The 27,557-nt window shown below is 48.0% G+C and overlaps 2 protein-coding genes across 5 annotated transcripts in view; one reads left to right on the top strand and one right to left on the bottom strand.

The window, feature by feature from the left end:
* ESCO1 (establishment of sister chromatid cohesion N-acetyltransferase 1) overlaps positions 1 to 9,095 on the bottom strand; it is a 48,548-nt gene extending 39,453 nt beyond the window's left edge. The window contains exon 1 of one of the 4 annotated variants that reach the window (XR_009247095.1): positions 8,579 to 9,095. The gene's annotated coding sequence lies outside the window, so the exon portion shown is untranslated. The remainder of the gene's footprint in view (positions 1 to 8,578) is intronic. The other 3 variants (XM_058677099.1, XM_058677097.1, XM_058677098.1) reach the window with 3 other exon arrangements.
* Positions 9,096 to 13,361: 4,266 nt separating this feature from the next.
* On the top strand, positions 13,362 to 21,065 carry SNRPD1 (small nuclear ribonucleoprotein D1 polypeptide). Its single transcript, XM_004579606.3, has 4 exons — positions 13,362 to 13,734; positions 17,814 to 17,890; positions 19,739 to 19,930; positions 20,888 to 21,065. Exons 1-4 carry the CDS (start codon positions 13,721 to 13,723, stop codon positions 20,962 to 20,964), a joined length of 360 nt encoding a protein of 119 aa, XP_004579663.1. The 5' UTR covers positions 13,362 to 13,720; the 3' UTR covers positions 20,965 to 21,065.
* The last annotated feature ends 6,492 nt before the right edge of the window (positions 21,066 to 27,557 follow it).

Below are 27,557 nucleotides of genomic sequence, written 5' to 3'. Positions count from 1 at the left end.
GCGCAGCACCAGCCATTGCTGTCACTTGGGGAGTGAATCATCGGACGGAAGATCTTCCTCTCTGTATATCTGACTTTCCAATAAAAATAAATAAATCTTTACAAAAAAAAATCAGATGGTTACCAAATTGCCACTCGATTTACTGGCATGCAGAAGACCATCCCCTGCACAGCCCTACAGGCCGAAGATACAAACTGTAGAAGCGATGAAATACAAGATCTTCGAGGGTTCAACACACACAGCTGAGGTATAAAGTGCATGACAACACAAGGAAAAAACAGGAGCACACATACTTGCTAAAAACCACTCCACTCTAACTTGAGCTCTGTCACTACTCCTAGGCTCAAGGAAGTTGCCATACAGCCTACGCCTTCTAGTAAAGAAACTGAAAGATCAGTTTCTACTGAATTTGACAATCTCTAACGCGGAAAAAAAAATCTTAATACTGATAAGATCTACTTTTAAGAAAGACAGTTACATAAGCCCTTACAGTCACAAATCTATTAGCCCACTCACCAAACAGGCACAATTCCAATCACACACTTGGTATTTATGGGGTCAGCATGGTAGTTCAACAAGCTAATCCTCCATCTGCAAGCAGCGACATCCCATATGGGTGCCAGTTTGTGTCCTAACTGCTCCACTTCTGATACAGCTCCCTGCTTGTGGCCTGGGCAATGGATAGTCCAAGTCCCAGGAATCCTGTACCCACCCACATGGGATCCCCAAAAGAAGTTGTGGGCTCCTGGCTTTGGATCAGCTCAGCTCTGGCCGCTGGAGCCATTACGGGAGTGAACCAGCAGACACAAGGTCTTTCACTCTCTCCATATATAAATCTGCTTTTCCAATAAAAATACATAAACCTTATCTCAAATATTTATTTAACTGAAAGTCAGAGGTAGAGTAAGAAGGAAAGACCAAGACAAACATCTTTCACCCACTGGTTCAGTCCCCAAATGGCCCTTTATCTGTGTCTCCCACGCAAGGGCAGCAGCCCGAGTACCATCCACTGCTTTACCAGGCATATTAGCAACAAGCTTGATTGTCAAGCACCCGAGAACAGAGCTGGTACCTATAGGGGCATCCTACATAAGCACCTGTTCAAAGTCCAGCTCACTGCTAAATCATCTAGCAAAGTACTTGGACCTGGCAATACGGCCACCTGGAAAGTGAACCAGCAGATCAAAGACTGATCTAGCTTTGCCATTCAAATAAAGCTTTCAAAAAAAAAAACAAACCAAGGAATCCGGCTCAGTAGCCTAGTGGCTAAAGTCCTCACCTTGCAAGCACCAGGATCCCATATGGGTGCCGGTTCATGTAACAGCTGCTCCACTTCCCATCCAGCTCCCTGCTTGTGGCCTGGGAAGGCAGTAGAGGATGACCCAAAGCCTTGGGACCCAGCACCCACATGGGAGACCCAGAGGAAGCTCCTGGCTCATGATCAGCTCAGTTCCAGCCATTGTGGTCACTTGGGGAGTGAGCCAGTGGACGGAAGATCTTTGTCTCTATTTTCTTCCATCTGTAAATCTGCCTTCCTAATTAAGTAAATGTTAAAAAAAAAAAAAAAAAAAAAAAAAAAACCCTCTGGGAAGCAGCAGGTTGACTGCTCAGTCGGGTTCCTGATACTCATTTAGAAAATCTAGATTGTTCCCAACTCTTCTTCCTTTCAAATAAAAATAAATATTTTAAAAAATAGAAATAAAAGGTAGAGCATCAGAAAGAGGAAAAGGCAGACACACACACAAACACACTCAAGAGAAGAGCGATCTTCCATGCACTAATATACTCCTCAAATAGCAGCAACAGCCAAGTTTTGGCGAGGATAAAGTCAGACACCAACACTTACTCCAGGTCTCCCACAAAGGCTGCAGGCGCGCGAACACAGGAGCCATCATCTGCAGCCTTCCCAGGAACACCGGCAAGAAGCTGAACAGGATTCAAACTGGCACTCCAATACGGGATGCCAGCATTAAAGCGATAATCTAGCCTGGTACACCAGAACACCAGCCTCTGCATGAACATTCTGAAGTGCCCTCACATTTTCTATTTATATATAAACATAAAGAGTGGTTATTTAAATGTAAATAGTGGGGTTTTTTTTCCTTTATTATTTTGAGAAAGAAAGATCAACATGCTGAGCCCTCACATCCATTGGTTCACACCAATGCTGAACCAGCCGGAACAGAAGCAAGAATCCCAGCAAGTGACAGAGATGCAAGTCCTTGAACCATCACCTGCTGTCCTGGAGTGCACTCCCAGGAAGCTGCAATCAGAAGTCAGGGCACCCCTGCAGGGCATGTGGTGTCCCAGAGTCTCACCTGGTACAAACAACAGTCCCTATACTTTGTTTATGCAAATATTTACATAAAACACCAGTCCCTCTACTGTTTTGTTTACACGGTATTTATATAGAACATACAGAGCAACTCCAAACTGAACCTGGGTATGTCCATTCAGTAACTCAAACACAAATGCTTATAAAAGCCTTTTTTTTTTTTTAAGATTTTTTTTTTTGGGGGGTGGGACCGGTGAGATAGTGTAGCGGTTAAGATACTCGCCTTGAACGCACCGGAATCCCATATGGGCAGTGGTTCTAATCCTGGCGGTCCTGCTACCCATCCAGCTCCCTGCCTGTGGCCTGGGAAAGCAGCCGAGGATGGCCCAAGACTTTGGGACCCTGAACCCACGTGGGAGACCCGGAGGAGTCTCCTGGTTTCGGATTGGCTCAGCTCCAACAGTTGCAGTCGTTTGGGGAGTGAATCATTGGGTGGAAGATCTTACTCTCTGTCTCTCTTCTTTATATCTGCCTTTCCAATAAAAAAATAAATAAGTCTTAAAAACAATTTATTTATTTTTGTTGGAAGGCAGTAGAGGATGGCCCAGAGCATTGGGGCCCTGCACCCACATGGGAGACATGGAGAAGTTCCTGCCTCCTAAATTCAGATCAGCTCAGCTCCAGCTATTGACGCCAGTTAGGGAGTGAACCAGCAGATTGAAGATCTTTCTGTCTCTGCTTCTCTCTGTAAATCTGCCTTTCCAACAAAAATAAATAAATCTTAATAGAAAAAAAATCCTTATGCTAGGTCAGGTGAAGCCACTGCTTGGGGACACCTACATTTTCTATGTGATTCTCCTGGTTCAGGTCCTGGCTCTGCTTTGAATTCCAACTTCACGTTGAGAGACAACAGGTGCTGGCTTATGTTCTTGGGCCTCTGTACCCATATAGGAGACCTGGACTGAATTTAGGGTTATCAGCTTTAGCCTCCAATCCTGGATAGTCAGCGCATCTGGAAGGTTAATTTTTCCTTTCAAAAACAAAAAAATTGCCCAGACCATACCAAGTTATAGTACCTGCCCACATACATGTGGGTCAGTCAGGTCTGGGGAGAGACCAGGCTGGGCCAGCACATAACACCATTAGCAGATCTGAGAACCAGGGCAGGGGCAGGAGGAGCCGGATGGGGCCACAACACCAGCCCGTTCACATTCGGGCCGGGACAGCAATCAGGCTGGGCTGGGATAGACTGCAGCACCCACCAACAGGAGCTGCAACAGGTGGCAGACTAGACTAGGCCAGGCTGCACAGGAAGATTGCAGAAACTAAGGTGAGGCAAGTCATGCCAGCCTGGGCCCAGGGGAACGGGGTACATGAGTCCCAGGGATGGGGGATCTGACAGGGCTCGGGTAGATTGGCTCAGGCCATGGGGGGCCATGGGGCCCACCTGGGGACCGGGAAACCAGCAGGGTGTGGGTCACTTAGCCCAGATCCTGGGACCCGCCTTGCAGGTGGATGTTGGCTTCATTAACGCCAGCGGTGAGGGATCCAGTGGGGCTTGATCTGTCCTGGGCCTTGGGGCCCGCCTACTAGGTGGATGTTGGATTCATGAGCCCCAGGGGTGGGGGATCCGGCGATACTTGGCACACCTGGCCCAGGTACTTGGACTCGCCTGCAAGAACATGCCCTACTTAATGGAAAAGGTGGAGCAGTGGACACAGACCCTGTTGTAAAAGGAGAATATGGCAGCACGTTAGGTGCTGTAGCAGAACAGAACTAACTGGACAACTACCCCCAAACAAACGATGACAGCAAAAAATGTCGGTGAATGGAGCCAGTGGACATTGGGAGGGTGACATCATCCTCGGATCAGTAAAATCGGCAGCACTGCAGAACTATCCAAACCACTTGGCAGAACCCTCGGAATACGTACACATGGAGACTGGGTTGATATGAGGTGGCGGTTCCTCATCCCTGGGTACTGGGACGTGTGGAAAGCCACGAGTGGTTTCCCCTTTTGTATCTCCCCTTCCCCCAGGAACAATAAGAAATAGCAAATTTGGAAGTGATGACCACACCCAGTTTTCCCTAAACCTCAATCCTTCCTACGCTGATCACCCATGCAATCATTATTAAAACAATTTTTCTTAACTTTCTAAAAAAATTATAAGGCATGGCGCAGTAGCCTAGCAGCTAAAGTCCTAGCCTTGCACATGCCCCGGGATCCCATACGGACGCCGGTTCTAATCCTGGCCACTCCAGCTCCCTGCTTGTAGCCTGGGAAAGCAGTCAAGGATGGCCCAAAGCCTTGGGACCCTGCACCTGCATAGGAGTCCTAGATAAGGTTCCTGGCTCCTGGCTTCAAACTGGCTCAGCTCTGGCCATTGCACTAACTTGGGGAATGAATCATCGGACAGAAGATCTTCCTCTCTGTCTCTCCTCATGTCTATATATCTGACTTCGCAATAAAAATAAATAAATCTTTTAAAAAATTATAAATATTTAAAACAAAACCTTTATACTAAACCAAAAAAGCCAGTTACGTGCAGCTGGCACTGTGGCACAGCAAGTTGAGCTGCCACACACAACACAGCCTCACATGGGAGTTCTGAGGGCAGCAGCTGGTTCCAGCTTCAGCTGGCACTTTCAGTCCAGTTCCCCACTAAAGTGCCATGAAAGCTATGGAAGAAAGCCCCAGTAACTGGCCACTGCTACCGCTACGGGAGATCTGGTTGCAGTCCAGGCTCCTGGCTTCAGTTTGGCATTGTGGCCATGTGAGTAGTGACCCAGCACATGAAGATTCTCTCTCATTCTCTCTCTTCTCCCTCCCTCTGTCTCTCTTACTCTAACGCTGATGCTGTGACATAACAGATGAAGCGTCTCTGCCTGTCCTGCTGACATCCCAGACGGTACCAGCTCCAGAAGCAGCTGCTCCACTTCTGCTCCCGCTTGCTGCTAGTGCACCTGGGGGAGCAGGGGAAGATGACTGGGCTCCCTGCGCCCCTACACCCATGCGGAAGACCAAAGGAAGCTCCTGGCTGTCACCTTCCGATCAGCCATGCTCTGGGGACTGCGCCTACTTCAGAAGGGAAACAGAGGATAGAGGACCTCTCTGCTTCTACTCCTCTGTAATCTGATCTTCCAATACAAGTAAAGAAAATATTTTAAAAATAAACAGTGAGGTCAGTCACAGAAGGTCAAATATCACATGATTTCATTCATGTGAAACATCAAGAATAAATAAGTTTTAATAGTAAATAAGTAAATAAAATAACGAGTAAAAAAATAAATAGTAAGTAAAATAAATAAAGCACAAGCTTATGAATAGATTAAAATACCCTATTATTACAATGAACTACCAAAACTGAGCTGTATATTTCAAGAGTAGATTATGCTAAAAACTATTCCAAAAGTAGTGAATCTGAAATGACAGACTTTAACATCCTATCTTTTAAATAAACTTCAATTTGTCTTCTGATATGTATTATCTATTTCTGTTTTGGTATAAAAATTTCATCCAGAAACTTATCGCCACAACAAAATTTCAAATGAGTCAAAGTAACAGTAAATTTCAAATATCTAAGTCAACTTCTTAAAAAACTACTAGTAAGGGCCCGGCATGATGCCTAGCAGCTAAGGTCCTCACTTTGCATGCACCAGGATTCCAACTTCATTCAAGTCCCAGTAGTCCCACTTCCCATCCAGCTCCCTGTTTGTGTCCCGGAAAAGCAGTCAAGGATGGCCCAAAGCCTTGCGTGTGGGAGACCTGGAAGAAGCTCCTAGCTCCTGGCTTTGGGTCTGATAAGTTCTGGCCGCTGTGGCCTCTTGGGAGTGAATCAGCAGACCGCATCTTCCTCTCTGTCTCTCCTCCTCTCTGTACATCTGACTTTGCAATAAAAAATAAATAACCCTTTAGAGCCCAGTGCATTACCCTAGTGGCTCAAGTCCTCCCCTTACACACACTGGGATCCTATACAGGCACCAGTTCGTGTCCCAGTGGCCCTGCTGCCCATCCAGCTCCCTGTCTGGCCTGTGAAAGCAGCTGAGAATGCCTCAAAGCCTTGGCACCCTGGTATCCAAATGGGAAACCCAGAAGAAGCTCCTAGCTCCTGAATACAGATCAGATCAGCTCCAGCAGTTGCAGCTGCTTTGGGAGTGAGTCAGCGGGTGCAAGATCTTCCTCTCTCCTCCTCTCTCTATATCTGACTTCCCAATAAAAACAAAAATCTTGAAAAAACTGCTACTAGTACTAGGGAACAGTGCTGTGGCTCAACAAGCTATTCCTCCACCTGCAAGCACCAGCATCACATATGGACACTAGTTCCAGTCCCAGCTGCTCCACTTCTGATCCAGCTCCCTACTAATGCCCCGGGAAAGCAGCAAACCCAGTGTGTGGACGTCTGCACTCACCCACCTGGGAGACCTGGGAGAAGCTCCAGGCTCCTGGCTTTGACCAGGCCCATTCATGGCTGCTGCAGCCATTTGGGCAGCGAATCAGCAGATGGAAGATCTGACTGTCTTTCCTATTTTCTGTAACTCTGTCTCTCAAATAAAAGTGAACCTTTAAAATAATTCTCCATCGGCATTAACTGCATCCCATAAGGGTGCCAGTTCTAGTCCCAGTTGCTCCACTTTCAATTCTGCTCCCTGCTAAAGGCCTGGGAAGGCAGTGGAGGAAGGCTCAAGTGCTTCAGCTTCCCCCTCCCCCGCCCCCGTGGGACACCTGAGAAGAAACTCTTGGCTCCAGGCTTGGGTCTCAGCCAGCCCCAGCTGCTGTGGCCAATTGGGAAGTGAACCAGTAAATGAAAGATCTGCCTGTCTTCTAACTCTGTTAACTAAAAATAAATAATAAATCTTCAAAAAAAAAATGTGCTCACCTCAGAATTTTTATACTGATTGACCAAGAATAATGACAGCACATTTTAAAACCACAGCAACTTCTGTTCAAAGAACCCTGCTACCAAAGACTCATGTGACCTAGGAGGTAGCATGCTTTCTGGCGCAAAGGGGAAATGACCCTGCTACAGTCCTAGTTTTCTCATTTCCTCACATGCTCTAGGACGGAATCCGAGCCTTCCAAAGAACTCATTTGTTAAAACACTTCTCCCAGGTGTGAGAATTTTAAAATTTCTCCCAGTTGCAAAATTTGTTGGTGTCCCACCGGGAGAGGACAAACATCACACACCAAGCGGAGCAGCACATCTCACCGCAAACTGCATGCTTTCAGATGAAATCCTGTTTGACCCAGTTAAAAAAAATAAAAGTTGGGGGAAGGGAGTCACCCACAGCTTGTTATGCCACTTAAGCAGCATTTTGCAGAAAACAAAATGGGCCATTTTATAATACTACTTAGACACTGCAATTATTTCCTGCGGAAAACACTCCCACTTCAAGATGAAACTACAGAACACACGGTTTACACGACTTCCCAAATCTTCACGCTGCAACTCTTTCCCCTCTCCTTCTCCGCCTCCCCTCCGCCACACCTCCTCCACCCCATGGAAAATTCTGTAGCGCCAGGCACTCCAAATGCACCATTTGAAGGGAGAGGGGGCGCAACGGCAGTCCCCTCAACTGTGCACCTGCTCTCCCACTCTGCAAAAAAAAACAAACCCCCGTATAAAAGATTCTGTTAAAGAGTGACCCCCCCCCAAAAAAAGCCAGGACCCAATGTCCTGCTGCTCACACCTCTCCAGCGCTGTAAGGCGCTCAAGGCAGCACCACCACACCACCCACACCAGTGCCTCACCGCCACTCCCTTTCCCCGCGGCTCCCAACCCCAATTACTCCGTGACCTTGGACCCGAGCTACCCCAGCTCAAGTCTGTAAAACCGGGACATGCCCCGAGCCCGCCGCACACACCGCAGAGGCCTCGGGGCTCGGGCTGCGGCGCGGCCGACGAAGCCACCCGGACGGCTGGCTCGGGGGCCGGGGGTGTAGGGGAGGGAGGCGCGGGCCGGGAAGGGACGCCGGGGGCGGAGGGACCAGACCTGGGGGTAGGGGGGAGCGCCCCGCCCGGGGGGAGACGCCATGGCCGCGCGGCCTCCGGAGGAACCCCGACGGCCCCATCAGGCAGCGGCAGGTGGCGTGCGGCGCCCGGGCAGCGAGGGCGCGGGTCGGCGGCCACCACGGGCGACGGCGGTCACCTCCCTCCCAGGGGGGCCGCACGAGGAGCTGGGACCGCGGGAAGAAGGAAGAGGCGTGCGGGACAACGCGACCCCGAGGGTGGGAGACGGGGAAGAGAGAAAAAAACAAAACCGTCTGCCGGGAGAGCGGCCGCCGTCAGACGCCGGCATCGCATACCTTCCTCTCAGCCCCGGCCCGGGCTGTCCCGACTGCAGCCCAGCAGAGCGCCTCACATCCGGGTACCGGCAGACACTCAGCTGCTTCTGCCGCGACCGCCGCCTCCCCCGCGGCGCAAACACCAAACTTCCGGCGACGGCGGCGACGCCTCGCCCGTCAGATGGGAGTTACCTGGGACCGTCCTGGATGCGCTTGCGCAACGCTCTTCTTCAGCCCGAAGCGGTTCAGCTGACGTACCCACCAGACGAAGATGGCCGCCACGCTCGGTGCGTGTCACGCAGTTTTCACCCCGGCTCGGACGGGTCGGGCGTCGGGGAAAGGCGAGTCCGCGCGGCCATCCTCGGCGCAGGCGCGGTGGGAGGCCTCGCGTGCGCGTGTCCGCGGGTGGGCGCCCGGCGGCGAGGGGCGGCGCCCCCTAGCGGCGGCCGCATGTCCTGCCCGTGGTCGTCAGTCATCTCGGGGGTTTGAAAGCACCAGGCCTCCCCCACCGTGAGCGTGGGTGGTTTGCCTTGCAAATGAGCAGCCACGGAGTGCCCCGTGGGCTTCGAGTAACTCTGTGGTGTGCCGTCCAGATGCTTTTCATCTTCCACAGGGGCCGGGGTGATGAGGGAGCGATGGGGGGAAAAGTGACTCTTTCCTCTCCTTTACCCTTACAATTGGGCCTCCTCCCACCAAACAATAAATAAATAAAAAGACGAAGGGGCAACACAACCTCCTCGTGCTCGGAACACACCAGCCTGCAAGAAATTGTGAGATATTCCAGTAACGTTAGCTACGGCGAAGTCTCAAGATAGGACCCAGGATTTTATCCCTGCAGTTCATACTTCCTACGCTGCTTCTGAACACGCTTAAGGAGCTGCTGTTCCCATCTTTGCACAAGGGTGAGGAGGTATAAATTGGTACTTGTGCCATCAGAATGGACAGAGTGTGGGTTCTCCCCTTCCTGCTTCTCGCTTGTGAAGCCATATTCAACCTAAATGTGCTCTAAGTCTACCGAGCCTGATGTTTTTCTGATTACATTTTCCAAAATATTTTAGCAGGTGTGGGGGGGGGGAGTTATGGCTTCCAGCACGTATTGATGGGTGAGGCCATCCACCCACATTGACAAGGGTTGGGTTCCGTGTCCCGCACCTCCACTCCTATAGCACCTGATTGATGCTTAACAGCGTTTGCGCCAGATGGCTCCAACTTGAAGGAGATGGAGGGAAGTCATCAGTAAACTGTTACCCTGTAGGGCTCAACCAGGTTTGCCTTCGCCTTTAGAATAACAGAAAACTGGGGCCCAGCTCGGTAGTCTAGTGCCTAAAGTCCTCGCCTTGCATTCGCCAGGATCCCATGCGGGTGCCGGTTCCCGTCTGGGCTGCCCCATTTCCCATCCAGCTTCCGGCTTATGGCCTTGGGAAAATAGTTGAGGATGGATGGGCCAAAGCCTTGGGATTCTGCACCCATGCTGAAGAGCCAGAAGATGCTCCTGGCTGTCGGCTTCAAACTAAAAATATATATATATATAGATAGATATATATATCAGAAAGCTGCTATGATGTCTTTTCATTGGTTAAGCCACTTCATCTTTCTTATCTCACATGCTGGCATAAATACATACAGTGGGTGTTTGTGAGCTTCCACTCTCAGGAAGCAGGTCTCCAGCAGGTGAGTGGGCTGCTCCAGGCTAGGGTTGTATCGGTACCCTCAATCCTTAGAATGTCGGAGCATAAGAAGTCATACAGGGACTATACAGCCCCTTCAGTGAAATGATGGGCCTGGACTGTTTATGAAGGACTGTATTACTGTAGGGGAGAAGGAGAAATCCCAGAGCCTATGGAACAGTATTATAATAATAATTTTTTTAATTTTAAAATTTTTTAAAAATTTAAAAAGGGAATCCCAGTACCTATAAAACTGTGTCATATAATGCAATGCAATTAATAAAAAAAAAATTTAAAAAGAAGTCATACAGGAATGCCTCTCTGTCTCTCCCTCTCTGTGAAACTCTGCCTTTCAAGTAAAAATTAATCTGGAAAAAAATTTAATTTCATGAGACAGGAATCTGCCTATTTATTAAGAAATAGTATAGCTTGGATTTTGCAAATAATGGTTAAAGAGAGGACTACCATTATTGAACTAGTTGATTTAGATCAAAATTATAAAGAAGAAAAATCTTAATTTTGGGGGGCCAATGCGATGGCTCAATTGGCTAATTCTCCACGTGTAAGTACCAACATCCCAAATGGGCACTGATTCGTGTCCCAGTTACTCCATTTCCCTTATAGCTCCCTGCTAATAGCCTAAGGAAGCAATTAGAGGATGGCCCAAAGCCTTGAGACCCTGTAGCCTCTTGGGAAACTCAGAGAAAGCTCCTGACTCCTGGCTCCTGATTGGCTCAGCTCCAGCTGTTGCAGCCATTTGAGGGGTGAGCCAGAACATGGAATGTTTTGGGGGGGGACCGGCGCTGTGGCCTAGTCACTAAAGTCCTCGCCTTGAATGCACCAGGATCCAATATGGGCACAGGACAGCCCAAAGCCGCGCCCTGCACCATGTGGGAGACCTGGAGGATCTGGGCTCCTCGTTTTGGATCGGCGCAGCACCTACCGTTGCGGTCATTTGGGGAGTGAATCATTGGATGGAAGATATTTCTTTCTGTCTCTCCTCCTCTGTGTATATATCTGACTTTGCAATAAAAATAAATCTTAAAAAAAGGTTTTTCTGTCTCTCCTCTCTATAAATCTGCTTTCCCAGTAAGAGTGAAATAAATCCTCAAAAGTTTGTTTGTTTGTTTGTTTGTTTTAATTCAGAAGGGTTCTGGGACTAACAAACCAATGTTTCCTTAACTAATATCTACATAGAAAGACATGAAACTTTGAAAAATAATACTTGGCAATCCAAACAAAATATTAGTTCCTTTTAAGCTCAAAAATAACTCAAAACCAGCTAAAACTTACACAAGTCACTTTTTGAAAGCGGACTTCATGGCCACCATAGCTGGGAGCTGAGGAAGCAGCGGGGCATTCTGAAACCCACTGCCTGGATGATGTTGTCACTGCGGTGCTGTGCAGTGCACAGCTTTTCTCCGTACCAGCTTCATTCTCTAGCGGGCTCTCCTGACAACTTAGCAACGAATGTATAGGCTCATGGCTGACTGACTCCAATGACAAGCACAGGCCTCATTCCTGAGAGACCAAGTGCTGCTGAGCTCTGGTTCAATTTTGCAAGTCCTCACACTAGAAACAAACATATACACACACTATGATGCAGACAAGGGGTGCAACTTGGTATCCAAGATGGCACACTGTGGTGCTCTACATAGCAAAACATTGTTCCCCACCCCACAACAAGAATTGCACACTCCTACTTAAAATTCTATTGCTAAACTCAAAACCATGAATATAAGCTAGACTTGCTTTAAAGATTTGTCTTACTTGCTGATTACAAACTGCAGAAAGTACTTTAAAAAAAACAAAAGATGTATTTGAAAGTCAGAGTCATAGAGACAGAGAAAGAGACCTTCCATCCACTGCTTCCCTCCCCATATCATCACAATGACCAAGCCTGGGTTAGGATTGCCACTATCTCATATGGGGGCCAATTTCACATCCCTGGTACTCTACTTCCAATCTTGCTCCCTGCTTGTGGCCTGGGAAAAAGCACTAGACGATAATGCAAACATCTGGGTTCCAGCCCCAATTTCTCAGTATTCTTATGTGTGTGGACCTCAGGAAGATGACTCTACCCTTTATGTTAATGAACAAATTCTATTACTTGTCCACAGCTGAACTGAACTGATCAGGCCTTTGCATACAATTGCTCTGTTGTTGAGTAACACCTGGAGACATTGGGAATTGCCACAGAACCAGAACCAACCTTACAATGCAGTTTACAAAAAGAAGAAAAAAGAAAACCAATCTTCAAACCGTAGGTACATTCTGGATTCCAGTTTTCTTGGATGGTTCAAGTGGCTTGCTTCCTGCCCCCCAGCTTCGGCTGGCTCAGCCCTGGCTTTTGAGGGCCTTTGGGGTGTAGACCTTTCGGATACAGAACCTGTCTCTTTCTCTCATTCACTGTTCACCTGTGGTTCTTGCTTTTTCCCCTTCCTGTTCTGCCATTTCTCTCTCTCTCTCTGCCTTTTAAATATTTTGAAAACTCCCAGACACTTGATAATATTAATTAACCTACCATTATTTTGAAAGGAGGCCAGAATGTGGCTCTTAAATTAAAATTTATCTGCCTTCCCAATGAAAATTAATAATTAAAAATTACTGAGAACTTTTAGGAAGAGAGTAGATATTGTGAAGGCAGCACACAAATGTGCCTTATAGCTTTGCTAATCCAACTGTGATTCATGGACTTGGGGTTTCTTCAACTAAAGGCTTCTTACAAATGTAAGAATCTCCACAACAGAATTTTCTTCTTAAAATCGCCTCAGGTCTGTCCAATACACACTAAAATTTGATGACACTCAAACTAAATTTACAAATGAAAAAAACAGTTTTGGAGATGATTTATACTGAAGGAGACAATATTCCTAAGGAAAAAACAGTGTTAAGAAAGGGCACAGCTGAAGGCATTCAAACACCCGGACCACGTGTGATGATGGGTGCAGAGGCCTGAACAGAACAGCTAGGCCGGTCGGGAGTGCTTGGCCTGGGAGTGAAGTATCTGTTCAATGTTGATGCGATAGATGCTCAGTTGAACAGAAAAGTGTGTCCTGGAAACAGAACTTTATTAGATATCCTGGTAATTCTAAGAGTTCTTGCTGTTGGACTAGAGTCGTAAAATCCTTTGCGGTTTAGTTATCGCGTCCTGCTGTACCGAAGCGCGCTGATGACTTACAATCGGGTTGAACTTTTCAAATCGCCCTCCCTCAGGACATTTCCTCAGACCTGCCGTCCTAGTCCCTCCCTCGTCCGTGGCATTGCATACCTCCCGCCGCCCGGGGCCGCTGTCGCACTCTTCCCGCCCCGGCCGGAAAGCAGGCCGGCCCAGCAAGGCCGCGGCATTTCCGCCGTACGTTCGCGGCGCTCTGCGTGCTCTCTACGTCCGGAGCTCCTGCGGTAGGCTTTTCCGGCCATTCATCGGCCCTGGTCGGTCCGGGCTTGGCACGTCCTCTGCATTACCGACCAGAAAAGGGGCAGTTAGGCCGCCAGGATGAAGCTCGTGAGGTGAGGCGCTGACGGAGTGCGATGGCGGCCGGGAAGGGCGGGCGGGCGCCGGGGTGGGCCGCCGTGTTGCCCGGACGGCCGACGGCGGGAAAGCCGCGTGCGCGCGGCCTGCTAACGGCCTGCGGTGCCCGCCGCGCGCCCATCATGGCTGCTCCCGGGGGCCTGGCTGGTCGCGGGGCCCCGCGTGCCTTCCGGGAGGCTCTTCTTGCCACCTGCCGTCTGGGGGTAGGGGGGTTTGCAGGTGGCCTAGTTCCTTTGCCGACCCGTTCTCTTTGTGCGCGTGGCCGCCGGGGTTTATCTTGGGTGGAAGGGAAGCCTACTTGGAGTTACAAAAAAAAGTGTTCATCAGAGGGGAAGTCTAATCCGTACACTGTGGTTTCGAAGCTCTGGCCTCTTTGGCGGGGCAGAGGGCATCTCCCTCTGCACTGTGGCTGGTGTTGCTCGCCGTTCGTAGCCGGGGTGTGGGTGTTTTTGTGTGGACACAGCCTGCACCCCCGCGGCGGCGGCTTCTCCGCGTTAAACCATCAATGGGGATTGCCTGGCCGCTTTTCCCTCCTCATGAGTCGGGGGCTGTCGCTGTTGGCCCCTACTTGGGCACCTGTTGTACCTGCCGTGTGCTGGTAGTGGGATTTTTAGAATTTAAGACAGAATTCCTCCCTTGCCACTTTGTATTTATTACTGAAGTCAGGTGCTTACCATCTAGTGTGTTTGAAATAATATGTAGTTAATCTTTGTGCGTGCATTTATAGGTAAGACACTGAATGTTAACCTTTAATAATCACTTTGATTTGAATTATAACTTTGACTTGCTGTCTTGAACCTTAAATCTTTTATTAATTCGGTTAGATTCATTTTGTCTCATTTGAAAATACCGCGTCATAATACATTTTCTGTAATTTTTAATGGCTGTACTGAATCTCATTCTGTGTCTTAAGTTCAACCTGGACACAAACATCTCTTAGCAAATAGTTTGGTTTGTATGTTCAGTATCTTTCTGTTTCCACTGGTGGCCTTTTTGTCATCGTTGCTGTTGCCTTAAACCAAAACCTGGGCGATGAGCCTTTTTTCCTCTCCTGACATTTCTGACACCTCAGAAATCACAGGCTCGATAGGTCTGTTGTCTGTGCAGTTCTCTTTGGGTTTTGAATTGGAATAGTGTGCTTTTGGTTGCTGAAGGTTACCATGTTATTTGAATATTTGGTGACTGAAAGGATTTACGTAGTGGAGGAATTATCGAAGTATAATCGTCTGTTTGGTCCGTTGTCTCAGGTAGGCAGAGATGACCCTCCCCCTCCCTTCCGTGCCAGTTACCAGCACTGGCTTGGACACTGTTTTAAACTGAAATTCAGTGTACATTTTCTGAGAGTGGAAAAATTCTACACTGGTATGATCCAAACCCCTGTCCTGATAAGTACCAAGCCCTTCCAGATCAACTTCTCTGTATCAAGGCAACCAGTTGTTTCCACTGCAGTTTTGCCTGTCCTGCAGTTTCTTGTTTGGCATCCTACCATATGTCTTTGTGTAACATTTCTTTACTTAACACACTTAGGGGAGGTTCACCCACATTGTGGCAAATGTTATGGCACATTCCCCGAGTGCCATAATAGCTGGTGTGGGGCCAGCTGACCTGTTCTCCGCCCCCCATAGTTTTTAAAAAATTTTAAATGCTGGAAAAAAAATTTTTTTTAATGCTGGGTAGTAGGGTGTAACTCCGTAAGAAATGTCCAGCCAGCTTTCTACCCTTTTATACTTCTTACTAGGAATATGTTAGAACTTCACAAAATCCTTGCCAGATTTTGTTGCTGTCCGTAGATGTGCAGTAATGGTTCCTTGAGAGTTTTAGTTTGTATTTGTCTAATGACTAATGCTCATTGGGTATTTGTAACTCTGTTGTGAAATGCATATTCAAAGCTGTTGTTTATTTTGAGCTTTTTATTACTGAATTATAAGAATTCTGTATTTCCTGGATACCAGCCCTGTGTCAAGATATATTTTATACCAATTGGTATTTTATTTTTTGTTTTATACTAATTTATTTCCCTCCCTCCTCTTTTGCTCTCTTTTTAAGATATATTTATTTAGGTTTATTTGAGAGGCATAGAGAGAGATCTTCCATTTCCTAGTTCATTTCTCAAACAAACTGAGTCAGGCTAAAGCTAGGGGCCAGGAACTCCATCTAGGACTACTTTGTGGATTACAGGGGCCCAAGCACTTGGCCCGCATCTGTTGTTTTCTTGGGCTCATTAGCAGGGGGCTGTATGGGAAGTGCAGCAGCCAGGACGCAAACCAGTCCCCGCTTGGTATGTTGTCACTGTAGGCAGCAGCTTAACCCTCTGTGTCACAGTGATCCCAGTAGTGTCTCTTAATGAGCAGTTTTGAGGAAGTCTTAATTTGTGAGCATTTTCTTTGTACTGTCAAAAAAAAAAAAACCTCTACATTCAGATCGTGAAGATATTCTATTTTTTTCAAATAAAATTTTGTGTATTTAGGATATGATGAGTCTTGAGTTTTGGTAAATGCTGTTAGGGGTCCAAATTCATTTTTTCTGTGAATTTCCAATTATGCCAGCATCATCTGTGGAAAATTTACCTTTTCCCCTGAACCCTTTTAACATGATTGTGGAAAGTCAGACATGTAGATGCAAATCTATTTCTGGGTTCTTTATTCTATTTCATTGATCAGTTTATTGTTCCTTATTTTTTGCTTGGTGTAGTTTATACTATTATAGCAACCTAATTTGCCTTCTTAGAATTTGTACTTTATTTAAAATCCACCTTTTTGAATGTTCACCCTAGGCTTTCTTTTTTTTTTTTTTTTAATAAGATTTATTTTATTTTTATTACAAAGTCAGATATACTGAGAGAAGGAGAGACAGAGAGGAAGTGGAGCTACCGGGATTAGAACCAGCGGCCATATGGGACCAAGGCGAGGACCTCAGCCACTAGGCCACACTGCCGAGCCCCACCCTAGGCTTTCTTTACAGACAGTACTTTTCACCTAATGGTTAAGATGCTTCTTAAGTTTCATATCAGAGTGCCTGGATTTGCTGTGTGGCACCATACATGGTGCTAGTGTCCTGCTAATCCAGACCATTGAGCAGAAATGGCTCAGTGATTTGAGTTCTTGTCACCCATGGATTCCTGGACTGAATTCCTAGTTCCCAGCTTTGCCATTGGTCCCAGCTCCAGTCATTTGTTTTTATTGGAAAGGCAGGTTTTCAGAGAGGAGGAGAGACAGACAGATCTTCCCTGTGCTAGTTCACTTCCCAAGTGGCTGCAGTGGTTGGGGCCTGCTTGTGGCCTGGGAAAGCAGTCCAGGATGGCCCAGTGCCTTGGGACCCTGCACCCATGTAGGAGACCCGGAATAGACTCCGGGCTCCTGGCTTTGGATTGGCTCAGCTCCAGCCCTTGTGGCTGATTGTGGAGTGAATCATTGGACGGAAGATCTTCCTCTGTTTCTCCTCCTCTCTGTATATCTGGATTTGCAACAGAAATAAACACCTACCAGAAGAATGTAATCTTTAGCAGTGACAAGTTGTTTTTGTTTTTTGAAGGGGCACTCCCATCACCTAGTTCACTCCCCCGTGCCTACAGCAGCTGCAGGAGCTAATGCACATCTCCTCGGGGCTGGCAGGGGTCTGGTCACCAGACGCTCACCTGGGGCTTTGTAAGGGCTATGCTAGCAGGAAGCTGGATCCCAAGCAGTGGGAGGACTCAAATCCAGCTCTCTGCCACGGGATACAGAGCTCTGAGCCGCCAGGTGAAAACTGCACCCAGTTCTTGATTGCTTTTTAATGGCTTATGAGTCTGGGATCTTGGTATACATTTGAGGTTAATATGTATAATGAAGGTTTTAGGAGGTTTTGAGAATCAGAAATTTTCAAATGATAATTGATGCTAATGTTACTAAATTTCTTCATAAATGCCAAGGCATAATTCAGGGAAAATGATGTTATATGTGTATGGTGAATAGAAATTGATGCAGATTTTCAACAAGTAAAGATTTTACTTTCAACTTAACATGATTTTAAAATGTTAAAGGTGCCAAAAATTGAAATTTTATTCTAATTGTCTTTATAGATTTTTGATGAAACTGAGTCATGAAACTGTAACCATTGAATTGAAGAATGGAACACAGGTCCATGGAACTATCACAGGTATGGAGATGAGGCAGCTTTATTCTTCATCTGTTACATGGAACTCACTTCTGTTTTAATTATAGTGCAGATCACTAAGGAACGTAAGAACCAGAATCCTAGTCATTTCCCATTGCTCATTGATAACTGCAATATGTTCAGCTTTTGTAATTTCTGTTTTGCTTGCTTAGCTAAGAAATTGAACTTACAAGCGTGACAGCCTACGAGACATTTGTCCAGTCACACTGACAGAGCATTCCTCTAGACGAAGACCCCTGGTGTGCCCTTTAGATAACGTTTGCTCAAAGTGTATCCCCATAGCAACTCCCACTCAATGTAAGATGAAGGTTGTAAGAGAAGCATCCATACTTGACCAGAAGTGGGCCCAGGGGCAGCTGGAGTCCTTGCCTTGAACGCAGCTTAATCCCATATGGGCATCGGTTCCCATCCATCTTGCTGCTTGTGGCCTGGGAAAGCAATCGAGGATGGCCCCAAAGCCTTGGGACCCTGCACCCATGTAGGAGACCCTGAAGTTCCTGGATCCTGACTTCAGATTGCGGCAGCTCCGACCATTGTGGTCACATGGGGAGTGAATCAGTAAACGGAAAGTCTTCCTCTCTGTATATCTGACTTTGCGTTAAAAAATAAATAAATAAATCTTTAAAAAAATAGTTGGCCAATAGTATACCTCAGAGGTTGAATAGTTAACCAATAGTATGCTCCCTTAACCATTGCCCACCACTTGAATTAGCCCATCAATTTGCTTTGAAACTGACCAAAGTTTTAGAGATAAGATCCTATGTGAATGAAGTGTTACAAAACTAATCCTCTGATTGGCTGTTTGAATAAAAACCCTGCAATTTTGTGGCTCAGGATCTTCACTTTTGGGACCCTGGCTAGCTCGAATAAAGTGCTCTGTGTGTTTGCATCTACATTCAACTCCTGGCGATTCATTTGGGGGAACCCAGAGCAGCAGCAGCAGAGAAGGCCGAGGACTGTGGTTGCTGGCCGCAGAACTAGCGCTGACCTGGCACGGCTGGCTGCACAGAGGCCCGGCAGCGTCTGAACCACCTGCTGTTGCCCTAAGGCTGATCCAGGCATAATGTCACTACTTTTTTCTCGGGATTATTTGACTTTTTACTTAAGCCTCACTTTACTTAGACTACCACCAAACTGAATTATCTAAGTTATCCTGCTTTCTTGCTTTATTGCCTTTGCTTGTGTATGTTTCTCTTCCTTGAATTTTTTTTTAAGATTTTATTTTTATTTCTGTTGCAAATCCAGATATACAGAGAGGAGGAGAAACAGAGGAAGATCTTCCGTCCAATGATTCACTCCACAATCAGCCACAAGGGCTGGAGCTGAGCCAATCCAAAGCCAGGAGCCCGGAGTCTATTCCGGGTCTCCTACATGGGTGCAGGGTCCCAAGGCACTGGGCCATCCTGGACTGCTTTCCCAGGCCACAAGCAGGCAGCTGGATGGGAAACGGGGCTGCTGGGATTAGAACTGGTGCTGAAATGGCATCCTGGTGCATGCAAGGCGAGGACTTTAGCTGCTGAGCTACCATGTCGGGCCCTCTTCCTTGAATGTTAACTCTTCTAAAATGTATTTGAAATGTTTTACTTTAGAATTTAGTGCTTTCTTTCCCCTCTTGAAGGGAAGAAGCAGGAGTATCTTAAGTGTCTATATACTGAGTACTCTATAGGAATGAAAGAAGGCAGACTTGGGCTGACATTATTCCTCCATTTACTCATTGCATATGTGCTAATCTGTGAAAAGGAAATGGTTCTCATTTGTACCAGAGTACCTACTGTGGCTTCAGAGATTATTTGCTTTACTTTTTATACTGGTAACTCTTTTTCTCCTCAGGTGTCGATGTCAGCATGAATACACATCTTAAAGCTGTAAAAATGACCCTGAAGAACAGAGAGCCCGTACAGCTGGAAACACTGAGCATCCGAGGAAATAACATTCGATATTTTATTCTGCCAGATAGCTTACCTCTGGACACATTACTTGTGGATGTTGAACCCAAGGTGAAATCTAAGAAAAGAGAAGCTGGTAAGTTGGAGGGATTGTAAATGGTTTTATGAGTAAATTACACTATAATTTATTAAAGTAACAACGCTGTGCAACAATACAGATTTTGATGTTTAAATTTTCCTATACCTGCCATGTGTTCATATGTATTTTATTATTTCTAAAGATTTATTTAATTGGAAAATCAGAAATAGAGGAGAGCAGATAGAGAGGAAGATCTTCCATCAGCTGATTCACTCAGCAAGCGGGAAGAACAAACAGTGCTGGGCCAATCTGAAGCCAGGCTCCAGGAGCTTCTTCCGGGTCTCCCATGTGGGTACAGAATCCTAAAGCTTTGGCCCATCCTCTACTGCTTTTCCAGGCCATAAGCAGGGAGCTCAATGGGAAGCGGGGCTGTCGGGATTAGAACCAGTGCTCATGGAATCCTGATGCTTTCAACGCGAGGACTCTACTAGCCACTAGGCCACTGTGCCGGGCCTGGAAAAGCACTTTTAAAAAAAACAAACTCAAAACATTTCTGAACAGAAACCTTTAAATGAAGCAATTATTATGTAAGGAAAAACTACGGCCCGGCACAGTGGCTCCGTTGGCTGATCCTCCCCTTCAAACGCTGGAATCCCATTTGGATGCTGGTCCATGTCCTGTCTCCTTGAGGCATGGTAAAGAAGCTCGTGGCTTTGGTTAGACTCAGTTCTGGCTCTTGAGGCCACTTGGGGGATGATCAGCAGTGAAAGATCTTCGTCTCTCCCTCTGTAAATCCACCTTTCCAATAAAAATGAGTAAATCTTCAAAAAGAGAAAGAACGAACTTTGCCTAAGTCACCATAATGATGTGTTGCACTGGGGGGTGATGTCTAATAAATTGGAGAAAAACAAAGGGCGTTCTTTTCCTGTAATGCTGCTGAAGGTCTCGGGGGAGAGCGGGTGTGTAGATAAACGGTGCCTGTGAAAGGGCTGACTGGCGTGGCTTTGCTCTCAGTTGCAGGAAGAGGCCGAGGCAGAGGAAGAGGCAGAGGCCGTGGCCGTGGCCGAGGAAGAGGGGGTCCCAGGCGATAATGGCTCTCGTGATTACTGTTTCACAGTGACGGCTGATTCTGCGTATTTTTTGTACAGGTTTTTTTTTGTTTGTCGCTTTTTAATAAACGTTAAGTGTTGGATAGAGTTGCCTATTGACTGTATCGCGTTAATTTTAGTATTTTCATATGTGTGAAACCTAAGCATTTCTTTAGACAGTTCTCACATGATTAGACTAATTTTTTTACTTACAGTTTGAGTGCAGATGTGAGAGTTCGATTGTACACCTTTTCACTTCATATACACCAAATATTTATTTTGTTACTTTACTCTTGAGTCCATGATGTGCAATTTTCCTATAAGTTATTTAATTTCTTTATGGTGCTGCAGAAACTCAAATCCTCATGGAATAGGGGCTAAAATTCATTCTGTTTTTCTAAGTTTTACTTAAAGACTGGGGCATTGAGTGAAAGGTAGCAGTCACCTTTGAACCGGGAGTTACTGATTTTTTTTTTGTCATCGTCAACTTTTTTTTCTTTTGTTTTCTGGTTGGCTTTAGATGAACTGAGCTCCAACCATTACAGCCACTTGGGGAGTGAACCATCAGACGGAAGAACTTTCTCTAGCATCCATTCTAGCTCTCACTGATGGGTTCTGCAGCCTAGCCCAGCCAGACTCACCCCTAGACCCAGCTCTGAGACTGCTGCAGTTGCTGTAGCCTAGTTGAGCCTGTTCTATATCCATCCTGACTCCTAAATGCCAGAAGGTGCTGGACCCTACCCGGTAAGGACTGGCTGTAGACCCAGCCCTCACATATTCCTGCAACTGCTTCAGCCTTACTCAGACGGGACCCAAATTGCACTGAGTTCTAGGCTGGCTCTGTTGCCAACATTTAGGAAATGAACCACCAGATAGGCCATCGTTGGGTCTTGGCCTACATGAGCCACGGATTCAGTCCCGGTGGAATGGACAGCATTTTGACATGATCACACTGAAAACTTAACCAAAAGATTTAGAAGGCGGGCTCTATGCTTGCCTTCCACTTGGAAAAAGGAACACAGGGAAATGGCTCAAGAGCTCAGACCTCTTTCCTCTACAGATACTAAATATATACAATTAAAGGACTTGGGGCTAAAATCATTGCACAGGCTAAGCACCACGCGCGTACTGAGCTCAAGTCAGTCTGTGTCAGGGGCAGCACAAACAGGAAAACCTCCACAGATCTGAGTACCTGGGCCCCTCGGCAGCTAAGCACCATATGGCAAGGCCAACGCCCCTTCACAGTTACCACTTGCTGGCTCACTGATTCCAGTGGTTTTTTGGACAGACCCCATCCCCAGAGAGGGGGAGGGGCCGCATCTGCATCGCTAGTCTTCCCGATGCTTTGTGTCTCCCTGGCTTGAAAGCATTCCGGTCACCTCCCTTGGGACAGGGGCCGGGAGGGGGCCTTTCTCTGCAACTTTTTGTTTGTCGGCACTGAACCTCCAACTCCCTTTGGCCCTTGCCCTCTCTCTCGCTCCAGTCCGGCTCTGGCGCGGAGGCGCTGCCCCCCGGCCTGCCCCGGCCGCCCCCTGCTCCCCGGCGCCACAGGCCCAGGCCAGGTGGCCGCGGCTTACCGGTGGGCGCGCTGTCCAGGATGCGCAGGTCATAGGCCCCGGAGCAGCGGTAGTTGGCGGCCGTGCCGTTGTCCCACACCACCACCACTTCCTCCGGGCTCTCGAAGCTCCGCACCGTGCCCACATGGCCCTCGCCGCCGTCCTGCTTCCCCCACTTCCAGTCCGGCCCACGCACTACCCGGGCCCCGACGCCTTCCACCATCACCCGGTTGTTCCGGGAGTTACTCATCGGGGCCCGGGCGGTGGGCTCCGCCGCCGCAGCCGCCGCCGCCGCCGCCGGGGGGCCCGGAAGGGAGCCGGGCCCAGGCCGGACTCTCGGCGCCGGCGGGGGCGGCAGCGAGCCCCGGGCGACGTGGGAGGAACTCACGGGGACGCCCGCGCGCTCCGCGCCGAGCCCACAGCCGCTCCCCAGCCGCCGCCGCCGCGCCCCCCGCTCGCACTGCAGGCCGGCCCGCTGCGGCTCCGAGGCGGCGGCGGCGAGGGGCCGGACAGCAGCGGGCTGGGGCCGGGGGCTCTCTCGCTTCCTCCGGGCTCCCCGGCCGGGATACAGCGACGGCCGCCAGCAAACCTCACTCTTCCCCGGCCGGGAGCGCGGGGAGCGCAGAGTGCGCGTGCGCGTCCCGGGCGGCTGGGGGAGGGAGGAGACTGACCCCCGCCTGGGGTGGTGAAGGGCTGGACCCAGGGGGCGGGCCTCTCCTCGCCGAGGAGCGCGCCATTGGCTGAGGGGACAAGGGGCGGGGCTTGCCTGCAGGTGGGGCTGGAGGATGTGAGCAGCGGGTAAGAGCCGGGCTGCTGGGCACTGCAGCCCCAGTGAGGTCTGTCTTTCTTGAGCTTCTGCTGCTCCCAAGTGTACTAAAGTCTGAATTTGGGCTTCCCTGTGGTTTTCTTTCAGGTTTTAGCGGGGGCGGCATAGAACAGATTTTAGCTCAAGTTAAGGACAGAATGTCTTTCTCGGTTTATCTTCATAGCATTTTTTTTATTAATTACATTGTATTATGTGACACAGTTTTATAGGTTATCTTCATAGCATTTCAAACCGGAGTGGTTCATGAGTGATAGGGCTTTCCAGTGAGCTGAAGGTGTTGAACGTCGTGAAGCCTTGTGAAAGGCACAGCTTCCGTTTGTACAAGATCGTGATGGGAAGACGCCACACCTTGCCTGTTAGTCCCCGAGACACTTCATCCCCTCAACGGGAAATATAGAACATTGGAACAGTTGTCTTAGCTGAACAGCTCTCTTAGTAGCCAAAAGTTGCTATTACTGAAATGACGTTCTGGTGAAGGATTTAAAACAGTTATTTATTTATTTATTTATTTGAGAGATTTACCGGATGAGATCCTCCATGTGCTTGCTCACTACCAAATACCCACAACAGGCAGAACTGGACCGTCTGAATCCAGGACCCAGGAGCTTCTCCTGGTCTCTTATGGGGTTGGGGGTGGGGCATGGTCCCAAGCACCTTGGATACTGTGCTTGTTTCTCATAGTCCATGTCCCTCAGTCCAGTATCTAGCCCATAAGCAATCCCTTTAACCTTCTCAAGTTTGTTAATTGGCCAGCTTCAAAGTTGGTGTGCCACCTAAAGCTTTTTTCTAGAAGGACTTCATTCACATCCCTGGGTATTTTGTTGTAGTGTGAAGGTTAATTTTGTTTCTCAGCTGAGCCAAAGGTGCTTAGAGACTTGGTCCAACATTGCCCTGGGTGTGTCTGTAAGGATTGTTTGCCTGAGATCAACATTTGAATCCATAGACTGAGTGAGGCAGGTGGCCCAGCCCCACGTGGATGTGCCTGATCCAATCAGTGGAAGACCTGAGGAGATTCAAGAGGCTGAGTAGGTGGGAGCTCCTCCTTGCCTGACTGCTGCAACTGGGACACTTTTCTTCAGCGGTCAGGCGCCCACTGACACATCAGCCCTCCTTGAGTCTCAGGTCGGCTGGCTCTTGGACTAGAAAGTGCACAATGGAAATAAAATGTTTTTATTGGAAAGTGAGATATACAGAGAGGAGGAGAGACAGAGATTTATTTATTTATTTGAAAGCCTGAGTTTTCAGAGGGAGGGAGATAGATCTTCCCCCCACTGGTCATGTCCCCAATTGCCACAATGCCCACAGTGATGCCAGGCCAAAGCCCAGAGCCAGGAGCTTCAAGTGGGTCTCCCTTGTGGATGTAGGGCCAAGCTCTACTTCTTTCCAGGCACATTAGCAAGGAGTTGGATCTCTCCAATGATTCGTTTCCCAAACAGCTGCAAGAGTTGGAGCTGCGCTGATCTGAAGCCTCTTCTGGGTCTCCCATGTGGGTACAGGGTCCCAAAGCTTTGTGCCGTCCTCGGCTGCTTTCCCAGGCCACAAGCAGGGAGCTGGATCGGAAGCGGGGCTACTGGGATTAGAATCAGAGCCCATATGGTATCCTGGTGGGTGCACGGCTAAGACCAGGCTATTGCGCTGGGCCCATGCATTTGCTTTTGTTGAATGTATTCAGGCCAGAGAATGGAAAATGGTTAAAATCAGGGAGAATAGGAGAAAATCTCGTGTACAGGTACACATGAAGACCCTGATGCCTGGTCTTCCTACAGTCTGTGGAAGCTGGTAAGAGGAGCAGGACCTCCAATGATGGCTTTGGTTGATTAGGGCCGTCTATGTAGACACCTCCTTGAGATTTAACAACAAAAAAAAAAAATGACGTGAGTACAAGAGAGAGGAAGATCTTTTGTCCTTCTGTTGATTCATTTCCCATATATAAATAAATAAGTATTTATTTATATATGGGAAATTTAACAATTTCCTTTCAAAATTTAACAATTAGCAAAATTTAACAATTAGCACAAAGTTATATTTGTCATGCATTTATAGCTCCCATTTTAGTTATTTTTTTAAGATTTTATTGCAAAGTCAGATATACAGAGAGGAGGAGAAACAGAGAGGAAGATTTTCTGTCTGCTGATTTACTCCCCATGTGGCCACAATGGCTGGAGTTGTGCCAATCCAAAGCTCGGAGCCAGTAGCCTCTTTGGGCTCTCCCACATGGGTGCAGTGTCCCAAAGCTTTGGACTGTCCTCGACTGCTTTCCCAGTCCATAAGGAAGGACCTGGATGGGAAGCAGGACTGCCAGGGTTTGAACCAGCATCTGGATGGGATCCCAGAGCTTTCAAGGCCAGGATTTTAGCCACTAGGCTACTGTGCTGGACCTTTTTCTTTTTTTTTAGTTTTTATTGAATGGAATGAAAAATACTAAAATCTCAGCCTTGGAAGAACCACTTATTGTTGCTGGTTTTTTTTTTTTTTTGTCTTTCCTGTCAATCTTTTTTTCTTTTTCAATGATAATTATTTTTATGTGTGATAATTTTTACATAATTAATTAGGGTGATAAGGGCCAAGGATACAGGATGGTGGGACCATTATTTCCATATTCTCTTTTTTTTCCCCCTACATCTGTAGGAAGGTGGGAAAGAAGGGGAGAAGCCACACCCAGCCTCTCAAGTGCCTCTGTACCCTGGGATGGAGAACAGCTTCCCAACACCATCCCAGTGTCTCCAATGTGGGGCATGCTCCAAGGGTTCTGCTCAAGTGGTTTTGATAATTCAATATTTCTGAATTGCTGTCAACCCACTGCTCCGATCACGATGAAATCTCTCCAGAATCCACTGGTTGACATAGTCCACCTTAGAGTCTCCGATTGCCCAGATATTCACTACCAATGCTTGATTGGGGTAGTTGATAAATTTGCTTTATCCTCCATCTTCTGTTATGCTACCAGCTGTCCTCTGCAGACTCCAATGTACTGCCACATCCTGCTTGTGCACCTGGATATTCCATCCACGGCTCTAAGTTACTGAGGAGGCTCAATTCTGACACATGCACTCCACGGTCAGACCATGGAATCTGTAATTCTCTCCATGGTGGGAGTTTTGAGTCTGGCAGTCCGGTTGGGAGGGAATCACCAAAGAAATCTCATCCGAAGCATTCCCAGACCTGATTCTTGTGTGTGCTTGCCAGTACAGGGTCTGTCGCCCAAATCAGCCTACGCATGTTAGTTGCAGTTGCTGGGTCAGTTCTGTCTCCAGCCCTGTCTTCTACACAAGCCAATGGGTGTTGGAATCCAGCCCGATCCTGCCCACCACGCAGTCTGCCCTCACACAAACCAGTGGGAGCTACGGTCTAGTTATAGCGACCTGCACTAACTGCCATCAGGCCCGCCCCCTGCGCTAGTTCCCATGCTTACCAGTATGTACTGCAGACTGTTCCAGTCTGTCCCACATCCCATCAGCTCTCATGCATGTCAGTGGAAATTGAAGTCTAGTTCAACCCAACCAGCCCCACTATCCAGTCCTCACTGATGGTGGCGTGTGCTACCATCTGTCTAGCCATGTCTGCTCCTACTCCTAGTTCTCATACTCACCAGGGGAGTGGCAACTCAAGAAGAAGTTACCCACTGTTTCCCTATTAGGCCGACTCCTACTCCCAGATCTTGCAATTTTCAGGTGGTTCTGCTGTTTAGCTTGACAGAATTTGCCCCCACTGATGCTGCGGTGAAGTCCAACCAACCCACATGCACTTTGGCTTATGCATGCACCAGAAGGTACAGTCAACCTAGCCTGGTTTCCCTCTGATCCAGCTTACATGTAGGCCACCAGGTGTTGTAGCCCTGTCCAGTTTATTCTGCCCCCAATCCCAGCTCTCACTCTCACGAGTGGGAGCAGTGGCCCAATAGGGGAGCCCCCCGCAGGCTGCCTACTGGGTTTGCCCCCAGCCCGAGTCTTATGTGTGCTGGTTTTGCTCTGCGGCCCAGTCTGGCATGGCCTGCCTCATCTCAGCATTTGTCAGTGGGTGTTGTAGCCTGGCTAGGCCTGGCCTGCCCCCAATTCCAGCTCAAGCTGGTTGAGGCTAGTTCAGCACAACCAACCCCCAACCTTGGCCCTCATGTGGACTAGCTGGTATTGCGACCCAACCCGGACTGATCCACACTCCATTCTGACACTCACATTTGCCAGCAGGTGATACAAACTGGCCTAACCTGGCTCGCC

Source organism: Ochotona princeps, chromosome 18 (assembly GCF_030435755.1).
Source record: "Ochotona princeps isolate mOchPri1 chromosome 18, mOchPri1.hap1, whole genome shotgun sequence".
Lineage (NCBI taxonomy): Eukaryota > Metazoa > Chordata > Mammalia > Lagomorpha > Ochotonidae > Ochotona > Ochotona princeps.
This window is presented reverse-complemented; position numbering and strand designations above follow the sequence as displayed.

Excerpts from the sequence above, each read along its gene's own strand:
- SNRPD1 (XM_004579606.3), top strand. Across the intron at positions 17,891-19,738 it reads GGTCCATGGAACTATCACAG|GTGTCGATGTCAGCATGAAT; the intron begins GTATGGAGATGA and ends TTTTCTCCTCAG. Across the intron at positions 19,931-20,887 it reads ATCTAAGAAAAGAGAAGCTG|TTGCAGGAAGAGGCCGAGGC; the intron begins GTAAGTTGGAGG and ends CTTTGCTCTCAG.